This window comes from Chrysemys picta, chromosome 8 (genome assembly GCF_011386835.1).
Source record: "Chrysemys picta bellii isolate R12L10 chromosome 8, ASM1138683v2, whole genome shotgun sequence".
Classification (NCBI taxonomy): Eukaryota; Metazoa; Chordata; order Testudines; family Emydidae; genus Chrysemys; species Chrysemys picta.
In genome coordinates, this window is record NC_088798.1 from 105,106,251 (window position 1) to 105,124,442 (window position 18,192).

General features: G+C 40.8%; 1 protein-coding gene across 4 annotated transcripts in view; it reads left to right on the forward strand.

Annotated features, from left to right (window-relative positions):
- G3BP1 (G3BP stress granule assembly factor 1) overlaps positions 1-17,980 on the forward strand; it is a 35,956-nt gene extending 17,976 nt beyond the window's left edge. For 2 of the 4 annotated variants that reach the window (XM_065555108.1, XM_065555109.1), the window contains 11 exons: positions 144-257; positions 4,374-4,455; positions 5,272-5,445; positions 10,086-10,176; positions 10,646-10,736; positions 11,107-11,311; positions 12,927-13,028; positions 13,641-13,752; positions 14,170-14,295; positions 14,393-14,523; positions 16,882-17,980. In XM_065555108.1, coding sequence (XP_065411180.1) covers positions 163-257; positions 4,374-4,455; positions 5,272-5,445; positions 10,086-10,176; positions 10,646-10,736; positions 11,107-11,311; positions 12,927-13,028; positions 13,641-13,752; positions 14,170-14,295; positions 14,393-14,523; positions 16,882-17,088 — 1,416 coding nt within the window. In that variant the 5' untranslated portion in view covers positions 144-162 and the 3' untranslated portion in view covers positions 17,089-17,980. The remainder of the gene's footprint in view (positions 1-143; positions 258-4,373; positions 4,456-5,271; positions 5,446-10,085; positions 10,177-10,645; positions 10,737-11,106; positions 11,312-12,926; positions 13,029-13,640; positions 13,753-14,169; positions 14,296-14,392; positions 14,524-16,881) is intronic. The other 2 variants (XM_065555110.1, XM_065555111.1) reach the window with 1 other exon arrangement.
- Positions 17,981-18,192: the final 212 nt, after the last annotated feature.

Consider the following 18,192-nt stretch of genomic DNA (forward strand, 5'->3'; position numbering starts at 1 on the left):
GTATGAATTAAGTGGATAACATTGTGTTAAAACTAATCATAGTGTTTGTTTTTCATTATAATTATATACTTTCATGTTGTCTCATGTCTCAATATGTACAACAAAATAGAGAGCTAAATTTTCATGGAGCTTTTGTTCTTCAGTTTCCAGTTGACCAAAGAAATGGTGATGGAGAAGCCAAGTCCCCTGCTGGTCGGGCGGGAATTTGTGAGGCAGTATTATACTCTGCTGAATCAAGCGCCAGACTACCTGCACAGGTAATGCGTCTTAATGTTTCACTTTGTTTTTCTTTGCATGTATGCTATAAACTGTAACAAACCTGTACCCTCCTTTTGGCTTGCCAGATGCAAGATTTGGATGCTGGGTGGATGCTAATCTTACATTAAATTAATTCACTCCCAGCTGCGACCACATAGAAGATAAAAGTAAAGGTTACAGCAGACCATTTTTATTTGTCTAAGGTATTTCTAATTGTCAGTGCTTAAATTTTGAGAACTGCTCTGTTTGGTGTTAGTCTGAAGCTTCTTTACTCATTCAGGTCTCATTCTAAGACTAACAAGGTTGGCTAAAAATGAATATCTTTTTTTAAAAAGATTTAAATTAAAATAAACCTGTTGAAAATTAAATCGGAAGTTACGGCAACCTATTTTTAAGGCCTACACGTAATTTAATCCATTAAAATAATTTTTAAAAGGCACATTATATCATTGACCTGCTCCAAAAGTGTAAGGAATTAAAGCGTTCTGGAATTTTAAATTCTATGCAGAATCAGAGGAAAAAATCTCTAACTTTTGAGATCAACTCAAGCTTTATAAATGTCACATTATTGCATTAAGTATCCATATTTTCAGCTTTACAATGAAATGAATGCCGGTATTTACATGTCTACTTCTGGTTTCTGTTCTGCGGAAATATTTTTTTGTCTTGATTACTTTGGGTTTCAGGTTAGCTAACAGGTACAGAGAGAATATTTTCCTTTGGACTAGTTTATTCAAGATAAAGCAGGGCCCTTTTGAATTTTGTACACTTTTAACTGAACTCCAATTTCCATTCAAATGCAGTTTGACACACATGCTCAGGGAAATCATTATCTAGTAAATAAACTGATGAATGATGCATTTCTAACATAAAGTAAAAATGTATGTTATCGTATATCTATATTTAAGCAATTATATTGCTTATCCTGTATATTCCTAGATTATAAGGCCAGAAGAGTCTGCTGTGTGATCATCTAGTTTGACCTCCTGCATAACGCCTGTCATATAATTTTCCTGAATTAAATCCTGTTTGAACTAGAGCATTTCTTTTAGACAAACATCCCATCTAGATAATTACCAGTAATGGAGAATCCACCACAGTCTTTGGTAAATTGTTCGAGTAGCTAATTACCCTTACTGATAAAAATCTGTGCTTTATTTCTTGCCTGAATTTGTCTCGCTTCACTCTGCAGCCCTTGGATCTTATTACACCTTTGTCTGCTAAATTGAAGAGCCTATTATCAATCACATTTTTGTTTCTCATGTAGTTTAGTTATAAACTATGATAGTCACCCCATAACCTTCTTTTTGTTAGCAAAAAGACTCATGAAGTGTAAAGGCCAAGTTTAGTATATTTGATTGGAAATGAACACATTTTAATGGTTATACCAAGCAGTGAAAATTAACCTTTCTTTAGAAAAACCAGCGCAAATGCTAAATAAGGTTAAAATCAATTATTTAAATTAGGGTTTCCTGCTTGCTGACTTAAATAGGTCCACCCTGATAATAAATATATCATTCATTGGGAGACTTATGCTTGCTTGGGGTTAGGCTTTACCACACTACATAAGCTAAGAACTCCCACAATCCTGAAATCCTCTTCATGCATAAATGTCACCGGGTATCGGGTGAAGATGATTTGGAATTGTTCACAAGTGTGCAGAGCAGCTAACCCACTCATTTAGTCCAGACACAGTTTATTGCATATTCTCAGGGTTTTTATTCTAATCTAACTTGTACCTGCTGGCAAAATTCTCTGCTCTGTAATACTACTGCTATTTTAGCAAATAGTAGAAGAAGCTATAAAATGTAAGTTTCACCTGTAGTTTGCACATTAGTATCTTTTAAGTCTCTAGGTTAATAAAATATCCTTCTGAATATAATTTATAACCAGGACTTGACTAAATATTGCCAGATGGCACCTGCTAGCCAAAGGACTAGGTTGATATGGAAGATGAGCTTTGGGCTTGGGAGAGGAGCACACCAGGATCCTACAAAGCCTAGCACCAATCCCAGCTGCTGGAAAAGGCTGATAAGATCCTTAGCAGGGAGCTGTGGTGGACCATACTGGTGGTTCTGTCTCTTTTGCTCCCCAAATCATTGAACTTCCTGATGGCTCTAATGGTGGAGGCGGCTGTTTCCTGCTACTTTAGCTGGGGTTTTTTTGGCTGTCTTCCCGAATACGTTAGTGCCTGCATGTGCTGCTGTTCATAGTTTTCCAAAACAGCAGCACCAGAGACGTATTCGCATGCGTCCTGTCAGTTTCGCTGCTGTCCAGAGAGTTCTGAATAGCAGGAGTGAAACTAACCTACGTCTTGCTAATTATCCTAGGCAGCAGTGTGAAGCTGCGAGGCTTGCTGCTGTCTCATAAGACTGCATTGCATTGGCTCACGCTTAGGAAGTTTATTTTGCAATTACTAGTGTCAAGAACTCTTTTAAAAAGCTGAATTTCTACAGAAATGGATGTATGTCCTTCACTTGCCAGGAGAAGCTCTTCACTTAACTGAATGGGTTGTCAAGCCACCCAAGTGTCTAGGAAGTATTACTCGTATTTCTCAGAAATAGCCTTGGCAAATTGTACAAAGAAAATGAGAGGCAAAGTTTTGTAGTTTGTGACACTGATTCTGCTTAGCAGCACTTTGAATGGGAAGTGTCGAGGTACTTTTGACTGAAACAGGCCTCTTTTGTGGGTCCTCCACCGCTCTCCCCCCCCAGTCTCTTAAAGATGATACTATTCTGTCTGTAAATCACTGCATTCTCACTCTTGTGATGTTGCTCCTGCATACTAGGTTGCTGACTTTAGAAGGAAAATTATAGATGAGTTGTGGTACGTGTCAAAATTAAAATAAATACTAAATGTCTCCACTAGAGCTATGTATAGAATGGAAGTTTCATTTTGCAAAGGATTTCAAGATACGAATTTCTAAACTCTCACAAAAAAAATGTGAAGAAATTGTTTTGGGTTGATTAAAACTTTTTTTTTTTTTTTTTTTTAGTCAAAACTTGTGTACGATATAAAATTTTCAAAACAATGTTTGAAAACAAAGTCAAAATGTTTCCTTCCGAACATAGTGAAATGGGTGTTGTCAGAACTTTTTTCTTCCAAAACAAAGCTTTGGCAAAATCAAAAACATTTCACAAGGGATTTCAATTTTGATGGAACTGCATATTCCAGCAGAATATGGTTTTGTTAAAGCTTCTCTAGGCTGTGGTTGAGAGTCAGCATGCAAATGTGTTTAAGAACCTTTTAAAAAAACAGTCTTTATAGGCTTTCTGCAGTCATTTGGTGTCCTTTAGGGTCAGTGGAGCTCTACTTGGGTAAATAGTGGTACTAGGGCTGGCATGGCTTGTTCAGTTTTTTGTTTAAAATAATTCTATTTCCTCTTAAGAGTGTAATAAAACCAATCTAGTGTAATTATGATCAGGAAAAGTCTGTAAAATTGGCAGTCAACAGAACCAAGTTCCACTTACAGATTCTTTGTTGAAAGTGTCTAAGTCAGAAATAATTCAACTTGACTTTTATATACTAAGGTGAGTTTACAGGGTTAGCAGTTAATTGGGATAAAAGAGTTTTAACTGAGCAAATTTTGATCTAGAAATCACTGAAGCAATAAACATATGAACACTGCTGTTTCTAGAGGCCACTTTCCAGAGTACAGTTGTATGTCAAAACTGGTGTCTTGAGCCTCTACCAGTGGTTTGAGTATCGTTGAGTATCTACCCATAGGGAAGATGACAGATTCCAGAGTACTGTCTTCCTAAAACCTATCCAGAGAACCTGGAACTGGCTAGGTGACTTTAGACACCCCTTGAATTCTTTTAAAAGAGCAGAAAACTCGAGGGCCTGTTCAGTGAGAGTATTATCTTCTGTGCTGAACTCTGCACCTTGCGGTAGGAAAACTGAAGAATTTTGGTTTTGAAGAACAAATACTTGCAAATAGGAATTTGGATTTGCTTGCGCTGAAATTTTGGACTGAGCAATCTTGACTGTGTGCTGTTAATAAGACTTAGTTCAAATATAGTATTTTTATAGTAAAATACTGTCTGCTGAAGACCAGTAACATGATTCAATTTTTAATGCAACAAGGCTTAATCTATAAATTCCCTCTTTTACAGATTTTATGGAAAGAATTCTTCCTATGTCCATGGTGGCTTGGATTCCAATGGAAAACCAGCTGATGCAGTCTATGGGCAATCTGTAAGCGTCTGTAAAACTGAGTGAAATACTTTTGCAGGGAATTAAATATTTACAGTTAGATTTTTCTGATCTAAGATCTTCTGGCTTGTTTAGTGTTTCAAGCAGATCTGTCTATTAGATGATACTGAGCATATGTGTGTCCATACTCTCTGAGGTGTTTGTAGTTTTACTGGGTGCAATATGAACATCTTGGAGAAGTCTATTCTGGGACTTGAGAATTAATTTGCAATAATTTGCCATCCTTTTGTGCTTGGTAGGCAAACTTGTCACGTGTTCCCAAAACTGTCAAAAGCTATGAAATTTGGAGATGGATATAAAATACTGATAAGAACACCACATTAAAGCAGAGTGTCAGTGGTGAAGCATTTAATGGTATTCAGGCAATGATATCTTCTGCAAACTAAAGCAAAGTCCAAGTGTCCTCTTTGACTCTTGTCTCAACTCAGAAGAAAAAGCGCGTGGCATGGCCTGTCTGTCTGTCTGTGTTGCCTTGATGTGAGTTCATTTTTATGATCAAATTTGCAAGTGGCACCAAAATTGGAGAGGGAGGGGGGAAAGGCCAAACAGCAGATTGACCTAGAGAGACTAAAATAGTGAAGACTGAAGGTATTGAGAAAAGTTTAAATATAAAGAACTACACCAAGGGGGAGTGGCATTTGGGACTATGCTCTCTAGGGCTTTGAGGGCAACCCTAGGCCGCAAGCCTCTCACTAAACTTGATAATCTCTATACCCACCAATCTGCACTATACAAGTCTTTCTGATAAACTGAATTATCTTAGAAAATGGGTAACTGATTCTTCTCTGCCTTTTGCAGGACATCCACAAGAAGGTGCTGTCACTGAACTTTAAGGACTGCCACACAAAGATCCGTCATGTGGATGCCCATGCTACTCTTAATGATGGTGTTGTAGTCCAGGTGATGGGAGAACTCTCCAATAACATGCAGCCAGTGCGCAGGTTCATGCAGACGTTTGTACTTGCACCTGAGGTATGCTTTATGGAGCTCTGCTGTTACTTTAACCCATGTGCTAGTACTGACATGAAAATAGTTGTAGCTATTCAGCTCACCACTGGAATCTGAAGATTCCAATTGGGAAGTATTTCTTGCACAAGAGTCCAACAGTGGTGTGCTGCAAATGCTTTAAGAAGTTACATTACTTTAATTTGTTTATGCTAACCTGGAACAGTATCAGGAGGGGATGTCACATTTTGAGTTGTGGCTAGTAAGTATCATTAAAATATTGCTTAGGTAGGTATTCTCAAAATATTGCAGATCCCCCACTTAACAGTTGTATCTTGCAGCTGATACCTCAAACATCTAGTGTTGGAGAACAAAGCTCTCCTACATTTGAAGACTTGCATTCCAAGCTTTCTGATGCTATAAAGTATTGACTTCCCGCTGCAGTTGCTTTCAAAATAGCAGTTTTCAAAATCATATGACAGTTGAAAGTGGGAGTGAAGAAAGTGATCATAATTGAGTGACATTATTTTTAACTTGGCAGTTTCCAATTTCCGTTTTGGAAGCTGTAGCTCCCAGTCTTTTTCAACTTTGGTAGTTCATAACAAATTATCTTTGAGTCATGATTAATGCATGGAAAGAGATGTCAATGATGAGCATCATTGCAGACCACCCATCTTATTTACAAGTATCTTGCTATGTTGAGCACGTGCCTTTACTCTAGAGGCTGTATAGTTGAGGGTAGCTCCTAATCTCCATGTCTCCAGCCTTTCCTAACTGGACTTAGTTTGACCTAAAATCCCACTTTCGTGTTTGTGATCTATTAAACTTTTTATATTTGGCATACCTCAAATATCACTTCTTAAATACAGCACCATTAGGGAAACAACTACTACTATGCAGCATCTCAGCAAAGAGTTCGTCTCTGAGCTTATTAATAAATTCTCTAACGCTTACATGGGCAATATGACACTGGACTTATCCATAAAGTCAGGATGCTTTCAGGGATTTCATTTAGATTACTCATCAGTCGCTTGGTATTCTGTATTTAATCACCTTTTCTTCTCTGAAGTCCAATCACAGACACGAGCTATGGTGTGCTATCCAGATACAGATGGATTAAAAGTAGTTAATATTTGGTATAGAATGGAATGAATTTCTTTTGACCCTTTTCTGTTTGAAATAGAAGTCATTAGTGTTATTTTACTACTTTTAAGACACGGTCAAAGTGCAGCAAAATAGTTGGTATATACATGTCTCTTACTATACACTTCTCCTCATGGTAGTGAAGGCAGGTCTATCTTCTTCAGACACCGCAGCAGGTCCTGGGTTGGGTTTGTTTTCCCTGAACAACTGCCTGCCCCTCTTGAACTAGCTTCCCTCTAAGCTGCACTGCCAGGCAGGTGCTTAGGGCTGCAGCGGGGAGAGGCACCTCTCCTGCAGCTGCAGCCCCAGCCCCAGAGCTGCTGCAGTCGGGGAGAGGCGGCCCTCTCCCCTCCAGTCCTGGAGCTGCCGCACCACCTCCCCTCCAGTCCCGGAGCTGCTGGGGAGAGGCAGCTCTCTTCTCCCTCCCCTCCCAGCCCCAGGGCAGCCTGCACCCCAAACTCCTCATCCTCAACCCCCATCCCAGAACCCTCACCTCCCTGCACCCCAAGGCTCTGCCGCAGCCCTGAGCCCCCTTTCGCACCCTGAACTCCTTGGCCCTACCCACACCACACATCACCTCCATATTGGTGCACATAACAAAATTCATTCCTCACATGCATGGGAAAAATTAGAGGGAACATTGCTTTTGAGTCATAAGAACGGCCGTACTGGGTCAGACCAAGGTCCATCTAGCCCAGTATCCTGTTTACCGACAGTGGCCAATGCCAGGTGCCCCAGAGGGAGTGGACCAACAGGCAGTGATCAAGTGATCTCTCTCCTGCCATCCATCTCCATCCTCTGACAAACAGAGGCTAGGGACACCATTCCTTACCCATCATGGCTAATAGCCATTAATGGACTTAACCACCATGAATTTATCCAGTCCTCTTTTAAACGCTGTTATAGTCCTAGCCTTCACAACCTCCTCAGGTAAGGAGTTTCACAAGTTGACTGTGCACTGCGTGAAGAAGAACTTCCTTGTATTTGTTTTAAACCTGCTGCCTATTAATTTCATTTGATGACCCCTAGTTCTTGTATTATGGGAATAAGTAAATAACTTTTCCTTATCCACTTTCTCCACATCACTCATGATTTTATATACCTCTATCAAATCCCCCCCTTCGTCTCCTCTTTTCCAAGCTGAAGAGTCTTAGCCTCTTTAAATCTCTCCTCATATGGGACACGTTCCAAACCCCTAATTATTTTAGTTGCTCTTTTCTGAACCTTTTCTAGTGCCAGTATATCTTTTTTGAGATGAGGAGACCACATCTGTACGCAGTATTCGAGATATGGGCGTACCATCGATTTATATAAGGGCAATAATATATTCTCAGTCTTATTCTCTATCCCTTTTTTAATGATTCTTAACACCCTGTTTGCTTTTTTGACTGCCACTGCACACTGCGTGGATGTCTTCAGAGAACTATCCACGATGACTCCAAGATCTCTTTCCTGACTTGTTGTAGCTAAATTAGCCCCCATCATATTGTATGTACAGTTGGGGTTATTTTTTTCCAATGTCCGTTACTTTACATTTATCCACATTAAATTTCATTTCCCATTTTGTTGCACCATCACTTAGTTTTGTGAGATCTTTTTGAAGTTCATCACAGTCTGCTTTGGTCTTCACTATCTTGAGCAGTTTAGTGTCATCTGCAAACTTTGCCACCTCACTGTTTACCCCTTTCTCCAATCATTTATATATAAGTTGAATAGGATTGGTCCGAGCACTGACCTTTGGGGAACACCACTAGTTACCCCTCTCCATTCTGAGAATTTACCATTATTTCCTACCCTTTGTTCCCTGTCTTTTAACCAGTTCTCAATCCATGAACAGACCTTCCCTTTTATCCCTTGACAACTTAATTTACGTAAGAGTCTTTGGAGAGGGACCTTGTCAAAGGCTTTCTGGAAATCTAAGTACACTATGTCCACTGGATGCCCTTGTCCACATGTTTGTTGACCCCTTCAAAGAACTCTAATAGATTAGTAAGACACGATTTCCCTTTACAGAAACCATGTTGACTATGGCTCAACAGTTTGTTTTTCTATGTGTCTGACAATTTTATTCTTAACTATTGTTTCGACTAATTTGCCCGGTACCGACGTTAGACTTACCGGTCTGTAATTGCCAGGATCACCTCTAGAGCCCTTTTTAAATATTAGCGTTACATTAGCTAACTTCCAGTCACTAGGTACAGAAGCCGATTTAAAGGACAGGTTACAAACCTTAGTTAATAGTTCCGCAATTTCACATTGAGTTCTTTCAGAACTCTTGGGTGAATGCCATCTGGTCCCCGTGACTTGTTAATGTTAAGTTTTTATCAATTAATTCCAAAACCACCTCTAGTCCCCTTTTAAACTTCTATAGTCTTTTTGACTTTGGTTCCCAGGCTTTTTACATCCTAGCATTGTCTCTTAATGCCCCCTTGTGTTTATCAACAGGTGTCTTATCTTGAGCCATTCTGTTTCCTTCCTGCTTGTTTTCCTTATATATTAACACAGTAAACATCCAATTTGCTAGGTCAACCTACAGTATTCATGAATTATTGTAGAGCAGCTCCAAGCCCATAAGTCTGTTTCTAATTGTGATCTATTGTTCTCAAGTTGTTACTGAGATGGCCCCCCAAAAACTTTTCAAATCCACAGCTAGATAAAGTTGCTAACCTTTTGTTTGGCTTTAATTTGGCCTTATTGATCCTGTCAGCCATAATGAAGCAAGGTATAGTTGCTTGTTTGGAATGAATAGCATTTTTCCTTTCTGCTTCAGGAATTCTTTCAAAAGCTGTACAGTGTCTCTTTGCTTTCTGCAGAGTTTTATGGGTGTTATCCTAGTTCTCTTCATCACCTACAGCTGTGTGCTTGCTATTATGGTGGAGTGGCTGTTATGATTGCAACAATATTTCCATTTTGACAGGCGTGTCAAGCCTTTATTCTATTTGAAAAATTAAGTATATCAAAGCAAATATGAACCTAGTACTTGAATTTTCCATATTGGAGATGAGTTTATAGGTTTTTCCTCATAGACTGGCAAATATTCCCTAATCACTGGCCAAACCTAGGGATCTGGGCCATAAACTGCTTAGTGCAGTATATGGAATGGGGGGCAAAAAGTGGTACAGAGCAACCTCTCCACTCCCGTGATCCTCTGCTTGACTGGAGGCCAAACCAGTCCTATCATAGCTTAGGGCAACCTCAACTACAAATCTGCTCTAAGGTGCATCACCTAGTGTGGTGATTCTTTGGAGTGCAGCACATGCTAGTATTCTCCCCTCATAGCCTGCCCAAGAATGTCCCTTGTGTGCTTGGGAGCTGAGTGTAGAAGCAACTTTGCTGGTTTTGTGCCACCCAGAGGTTCCCTCTGTTGGGGCAGTTGCTACTTCCGCACAGCCAGAGTGTCACAGGAGGGGGCAGAGCTCTGACCAGGATCTGTCACTATGGCTGTAAACTCTTCATAATCATGTAATGTTTTGCTCTGAGACTGAATATAATGGAACCAACTTCTTATTCCTGCTTGCCTGCAGGGTTCTGTTGCAAATAAGTTTTATGTCCATAACGACATCTTCCGCTACCAAGATGAGGTTTTTGGTGATTCGGACACCGAGCCTCCAGAGGGTAAGTAAGTACCAGGATCCTGGAGCATTCTACCAGTGCCAGATTTTTGTGGCATTAGTGGGCATAGTAAACTACTCTCAATTCTCAGACTAGAGAAGATTCTTCTCTTATGAGAAGGCATATTTGCAGTAAATTCAAATTGTCTCTCCTGTGTGTGTGTGTGTGTGTGTGTGTGTGTGTGTATATAATATATATATATATATAATTTTTTTTTCCTGTCCCTTCTGTACTGCTGGTACTTCAGCATGGGCTGGTGGAATACAGACTGTTGCAGTCGCTGGTACGGTCCTTCTTCCTGCAGTGATATTAAAATAAAACTTCCCAAAAATTTGTGGTGGTTGTTTTTTGTTTTTGTTTTTTTTTTGTTTGTTTGTTTGTTTTTTGTTTTGTTTTTTTGAAAGAATCCCTTTGAGCTTGGACAGTGTGATAGGTGTAACTTGAGTTCTCTTCCTTCCCTAACCCACTCTAGAATCTGAGGAGGAGGTGGAGGAACCTGAGGAAAGACAGCAGACCCCTGAGACAGTTGATGATACCGGTGCTTACTACGAGCAGTCTGTAAGGTAAAAAGATTATACTCTTAATATGGTGAAGGCAAACTTTGCATTGTGTGATTTCTTTAAGGACCAGGTCTGGAATCAAATGTGAAGAGAAGTCAGGAATGAAAATGTTTTATGTCTAGAAGTCAGGCTTCTGCTGCAGAAGCTGTAGCATAAACCTTGTTAAATGATACACTATTAGCTGTGAGGCTGAGCAACTGTTTTCAGCTGATATAACACGTTCTAAGTATATGCCTAGTGAAGTGAATTTTGCTGTGCTGCTCCTCTTGATTGCATTGTACTTTGCATACCTGGGTTAGAAGCCTGCCTTCAATACTGTTCTTTATCCGAATTGAAAAGACATCTTGTTTCCATTCCTGGTGTTCTTCAATAGCAATGACTTGGAGGAACAGCTGGAGGAGCCAGTAGTGGAACCAGAACCAGAGCCTGAACCGGAGCCTGAACCGGAGCCAGAACCAGAAGTGCAGGAAGAAAAATCTGAGCCAGTATTGGAGGAAACTGTTCCTGAGGAGACTATGGAAAAGAGTCCTTCTCCGGTCCCTGCAGACCCCGCTCCTGTGGTGCAAGAGGACTCCAGGGTAATGAAATGAGTGACTTTAATCTGTATGTTCATCCTTTTTCTCCTCTTCATTATGTAGAACACACCATCATCTTTGCTCTGGCAAGATGGGGTAGCTGGATGAGAAGTATCCAAATTCTTTTGCATAAGACTTTTCTCTCCTGCTCCTGAATTGTCCTTTTCACCTCAAATTGAGCTTATCCACAGAAAAGCGATTGGTCAGTTAGCTGGTTGCTGGTATCTCAATATGACGACACGTTATCAAGGCCCTCGGTATTTTGTACCTGTTCAGTTTGCTCCAGAAACTGGCTTGAATTTGTCCTTAAATTGAATGCTTATGGTAAGGCTTGGAAGGATTAGGTTTTTATTGGTGGTTGTTAATCAAAATTTAGGCAAAGTAAGAAAAATACTGCTTGAGAACTTATTAGACCAGGGGTTGGCAACCTTTCAGAAGTGGTGTGCCGACTCTTCATTTATTCACTCTAATTTAAGGTTTCGCGTGCCAGTAATACATTTTAACCTTTTTAGAAGGTCTCTTTCTATAAGTCTATAATATAGAACTCAACTATTGTTGTATATAAAGTAAATAAGGTTTTTAAAATGTTTAAGAAGCTTCATATTAAATTAAAATGCAGAGCCCCCGGACCAGTGGCCAGGACCCGAGCAGTGTGAGTGCCACTGAAAATCAGCTCGCGTGCCACCTTTGGCACACATGCCATAGGTTGCCTACCCCTCTATTAGAGTTTGATTTCAGCATAATTACTTTTATATTTTGACCTGTGATATTGACAGTTTGTGTGTTAACGGTTATATGTCTGCTGTCATTAAATAAGCATCTGCCCCATCTAACTTCCCACAACTGTGAAAATTTAAAGAGATAGAAAGAAGTCTTAAAATGCATTTTGCACAGTTGTGAAAATTTAATCAATAAGCATCAGTAGCCACTGAATTTTTTCTTCTTTTAAAGCCAGACTATGCCCAGCCAACTTATGGTTGTGACCGTACCTTTCCAAATACGGTTAGGGTGTAACCCCTGCAGTGAGGAGTCTAACAATAGCCCCAATTCTGTGCTGCATCCCTGCCTGTTTATGCAATTTATGCAGTGTTCAGGGGTTGGAAACAAATAATCTATGGAAATAAAAGTATACCTATCTCATAGAGCTGGAAGGTCATAGAGTCCAGTCCCCTGCCTTCACTAGCAGGATCAAGTACTGATTTTTGCCCCAGATCCCTAAGTGGCCCCCTCAAGGATTGAACTCACAACCCTGGGTTTAACAGGCCAATGCTCAAACCACTGAGCTATCCCTCCTCCCTCTGATTCCGCCATTGCAGCAGGGGGCGGGGATCCATGGGTGCCACAGGCCTAGTGTAATAGGCCTAGGCTACTGCTGGGAGTGAGACTGTGGCTGGAATACTCTGCACTCTAGCTTTTCTGAGTTGGGATGGTTCATAGGCAGCTGTGGGGAAACCGCTGAGGGCTGGACCCAGAACTCGGAAGGCTCAAAAGCGGTTTTAAAGCTGTGTCCACCACCTCAGCTGCCACTTCTGAGAGGCACAGCTCAGGGTCTGGGCCTGCTGCTAGAACTAAAACTTGCAGGCCTTGAGTTACTAAGTAACGCTATTTATTCCTTTAGACATTTTCATGGGCATCTGTAACCAGCAAGAACCTCCCACCCAGTGGAGCTGTTCCAGTATTGGGAATACCACCTCATGTTGTGAAAGTACCAGCCTCACAAGTAGGAATTCTGCACTAATCACAAATTACTTGGTGACCTGGGGGGAAAATATGCAGTAGAAATTCCCTGCTTATAGCATTCATTTTAGGATTCTTGATGGGGTTTTGGAATTGTTAGGGGTTTTCTAAATAATCTTTTAAACAAAAATCACATTTGTAACCCTTGTAGCTATGAAGAAAACCTTCATCAGCGTGGACCAAATGTGTTCACTGTGTGTGTTGAGGGTATCTGCCTTGAAAAACATGAAAAAATCTAGTGAGGGCAGTTCCACAGAGCTTGGGCAAACTTGCCAAGTTAGAGGTACTAAAATCTTTCAGCCATGATTAGGCAAGATATGCTTCATCTCCCTTTCTGACATTGTGTAGCCCCAGGGTACATTTTATTGACTGAGCACTACACAGTAAAAACAGAACAGCATTTCATTTTGACGTTACAAGTATAACTTGAGCTGAAATGCATTCTGTAGCCACTGATGAAAAGAACTACCAATCTTTTGCAAATTGGAAATTATCTCAGTATAATCTAAACTTTGATAGTAAGCTCTGAAAAATGAACCTTGCTACTAGCCTTGCCTGGTTTTACATATCACTTACTGGTTGTTCATTTCTGCAGCCCCGTCCTGAGTCCAAGCCTGAATCCCAGACTCCGTCACAGAGGCCACAGAGGGATCAGAGGGTGAGGGAGCAGCGAACAAGCATCCCACCACAGAGAGGGCCTAGACCAAGTAAGAAAAGCTAGAAGAGCATAAGTACTTGACTTTTTTCCCCCTTTCTATCACCTTTTAATTGCCTAAGGAGCCATGAGGCACTCAATATACCATGTGCCAATTAGAGTTGGTTTTTCAGTTCTTAATGATAGATATTCTAAATCACTCCTGCTACTGTTGCTGTTTTAGCTGATCTGGACCTGAACCTCTGTTTTAGAAATGAACTTTCACGAATATAAAAAAAGTTTGTAGTATTTAGATTTTGTTTTGTTTGCTCGTCAGTGTGAGTTTCTAATGCATGGCTATTGTGAAAATTATTGAAATTCCACTAGAACTTGAGTCTGAATCTTACTGCATGCCAGTTACACTGATGATTAGAACTGTACAGGTATTGTGCATGATGATTGGCTTTAAGCAAGTGTTTTTTGTTTTAAGTTCGTGAAGGTGAGCAGGGTGACATGGAAACTAGACGGATTGTTAGGTACCCAGACAGTCACCAGCTATTTGTTGGGAACCTTCCTCATGATGTGGATAAAACTGAACTGAAGGACTTCTTCCAAAGTAAGTTGCTGACTTTGCTGTGTTCACCACAGGGTTTTGGGGCTGCAACCATAAGCACATGTCTGTTTCTGCAGAACATTCTAATGTGTGACCAAAGAACTTGGCTCTTCTCTTGCAGATTATGGGAACGTTGTGGAACTCCGCATCAACAGCGGTGGGAAACTCCCTAACTTTGGGTTTGTGGTGTTCGATGATCCTGAACCAGTTCAGAAGATCCTTAGCAATAGGGTAAGGTGGTGGTGTTTGGACCAGTAGAGATTGGATTCTGCAAAATAATGTATTTGAATTCATTCCTCTGTTAATGGTGGGCAATGTCTGTCTGACCCTTAAGGAGAAGGGACATTCTTCTAGCCAGCTGATTTTTAGCCCCTCTCTTCTTCCTCTGTCCCCAGTTTACGTCCATAAATGAACCACTCTGAATAAGTGTGTGATTCACGTGTTCATGCTGTTTGGAAATTAACACACACAGTTGGCCAAATTTAGTGCTGAAGCAAACTAGTATTTTACGAACCTAAACAGTTAATCGGTAAGCATTAGTCTAACGGGTTAACAAATCCTAACTGTTAGCCCCCAGACTCTGCCAGTTGCCTGCTCCAGGAGCAGCCCCTCTCCCTTCAATTGGTTAACCATTTAAATAACATAATTTAAATCATTTAAACAGTTAACTTTTTGAACGGATATTTACATCCCTAAAGCAAACCAAAAGCAAGATAAGGCTGCCATGGAAAACCGAGCCCAAAGAAAGAAGCGTTGAAAAAGCGGGGGGAACCATGTTAGTGTTTTCCTTGAAGAAGGAATTTGCACCCTAAACAAGCAGGGTGCAGAGTCACCTGCTCTCAGACTGGCCACAGCCACTAAGAATGTAAAGGCTATAGCTAGTGACCCCATGGGGATTGTTGTGTAGGTGGTAGATCTAAACACCTTGCACCCACACACATCTGCGCCCGTACAGCCAGCAGTTAGAGAGTTGTAGTTCGCAGCAGTCAGGGGCACTTCTCTTTCACCCCCTTGGTGTGACATCACACTTACAGGCTCTTGGAGAGGAATGGCCAGTCCTTGGCCCTTTTCTGTATTAATTCTGTTTATATCATTTTTGTGCTCTTTTCCTGCAAGTCACAAATCTGCAGGCTCTAAGGAATGTTTGTGTCAGACTTAAAGTATAATTAACACTGATGCTCTCCTTCTTGGTAATATAAGACCGTAGTGGGGGCTTTGTGTGTATTTAACCCAGGGTTGAACATTTCAAATATTTGTTTACTTCTAATAATTCAGAACCCTTATTTCATCTGTAATTTAACTTTCGTTATCTGTATTGATTTTTCTCCGGCCGTCGTGCACAGTATGCTGGACACAAGCATGTTTCCTTTAATTCTAGACCAGTTCTTGCAACAATACTATCTCTGCTACATTGCAAATACTGCATATCAGGACTTAAAGATTACTAGTAAACTATCAACCAGAGAGCTAAACCTGCTTGCTAGCAGTTCGTGTGAAAGGGAGGCCCTGCCAGTAAAGTTTAGGGGCAAAGTGACAGAGAGATACTTAAACCCTATTCCCATACCTGGTTGCTGGGAAGGGTGTTGGTACCCCTCATGCCAGGGCAGCTCCAGGGGAACGGATCATCAAGTGGGAATCTTAGCTGAAAAGCTTTCTGCTTGTCACTAGCAAGGGGGATTTTCAAGCCCTTCTTTATATGTTGGAGCATCCAGAATAATTCATGGTCTCTAATGAGAGATAATTGATATATGTATGAAGGAACCCTCACTCTTGAATTTCTTAGCTTTTTGTAGACTTAATTCCTCAGCCTTGTGGCAGTAGCTTATTTAGCTTTTAGTGCTAATAGGGCATATGTTCTGATTGGCCTCTTCCCTGCTTCAGTGCAATTTGCCAACTCAAGGTTTGTCTACACAGTGAGTTACTGTGTCGCAAGCCAGGTGGTGAATCTACAGCACACCGTGCACTAACTCCCCATGTGTGCACTGCTGCAGCACATTGAAAGGCCCAGAGCGTGGCTTCGTGTACTAGGGTAGTTCTCTTGCTGCCATATAGACACGCCCTCAGTAACTCCTCATCACACAATATAAAATGCTGCTTTGCTGAAAATGAAGGATTTCCCCAGAATGCAGGAAGGGTGCAATATGGGCCTCTGAGCTGCTTCAAAACAGAAGAAAAGTGAACTGGAACTAGCAGTGATCTGAATGACTTTTCATTGCACTAAAGTGTGTCAGTGAAACAAGCTCATCTTCTCCAACGACTTGCTAGGAAAGGTGGAGCATGTAAAGTGTTCAACTGCCCGAGAAGTCACTGTTCAAACAATTGGAAGGATGGATCAACTGTCCCTTTCTTTTTCCCCCCATAGCCTTCTCCTGCCACCCTAACAAAATGTCTGGCTGAGTACAAAACTGATGTAGTATTTTTTTTAACCTGTAAATAGGTAGCTGCCATTTAACCTTCTTTCTTGGCTTGCTCCCATTCCTAATATTAATCCCATTGAAGGGAACAGCATAAACTTACCCACGTGAAAGGCTTTGTTGGAGAGTTACAGCTGCATTGTTAATGCTCGTAAATCTTTTCTTTCTCTTGCAGCCCATCATGTTCAGGGGAGAGGTGCGTTTGAACGTGGAGGAGAAGAAAACACGAGCTGCCAGGGAGGGTGATCGCAGAGACAACAGACCACGTGGACCTGGAGGCACTCGGGGAGGGCTGGGAGGTGGGATTCGAGGGCCTCCACGTGGAGGAATGTCTCAGAAACCAGGATTTGGAGCTGGAAGGGGCATCGGGCAACGCCAGTGAATGCATCAAGGATGTTGGCATGGTGGCACAAACCCTTGTTCCTGCAGATTTGTGAATTTCAGCCTTGGGTATCTTGGAATGTGGCCCTGGCCTGTTATAGACTGCTACGTTTGATACTGTTTTGGCCCCTTTTTGTTTGTTATGGTTTTGTGTTTTGGTTTTTTTTTTCCCCCCCCTAGTCCTTGTCCCAGATTCCAGCTTTGTGGAACAATATTTTAGGAAAAGTGGATTTTAAAAAGAAAAGAATGGAAGTTCCTTGCTCACTGCAAACTTACGGACTGGATTTTTTTTTTTTGTGTGTGTGTATACCAGTGGGTCTTTCCTAAAGGAATGTGGTGTGTTTTTTTTTTTGTTTGTTTTTGTTTTTGTTTTTTGCGCTCTATATTGAAATTGGGTGCGTTTCAGTCAGTGGAATAATCTTTCACCTGCATGTGTTCAAGAGCCTGTAGGAAAACCTAGCACTTGGCAAGCATTTCAAGGCAGGAGAAACTATTGTTTGTCCCTTGAGGGTCATGTGCACATCCTCTGGTCTGGCCATGTTGCCACTTGAAAAATTGACATTCATTCTTCTTTCTGTGGCGCTGTAAAAGTGGAATAAAGGGTATCCATAGAATCTTTTTTCTTTTGATACATGATCACGAAAAGGAATTCTAACTACTGTTTTACCACTTACAAATTTTGGATTGTGAGATAGGTTTTAAATGTCTAGAACTTGACTCTTAAAACATTTTTCCTGAACTTGTGAAATTTTTTATTGAAATAGGGAGGTTTTTTTCATGTTTTAGTTTGTATTTGTATAAAAAAAAAAACAAAATTGTTGTGCCTTCTATTTATCTCTCATTCCAGTCTTGGCAAATTGTTAAAAAAATAAAAAAAGTCTAGATTTGCTTTATCAAGTGGAGTATGTTGGAATTCTTGTGAAGGGGGAGTTTCCTCTCCATTCCTCCCATCACTACCTTTGTCTAGGATAATGACAAAAGGTGGTTTGGAAACTGAACCAATCTCTGCTGTGGTAGTAGGTAGAGATGTCTAATATTATAAAGCACGGTGGTGGTTGGCTGAATGTTTGCTTTTTCCAGCTGACTGAAAAGTTACGCCATTTTG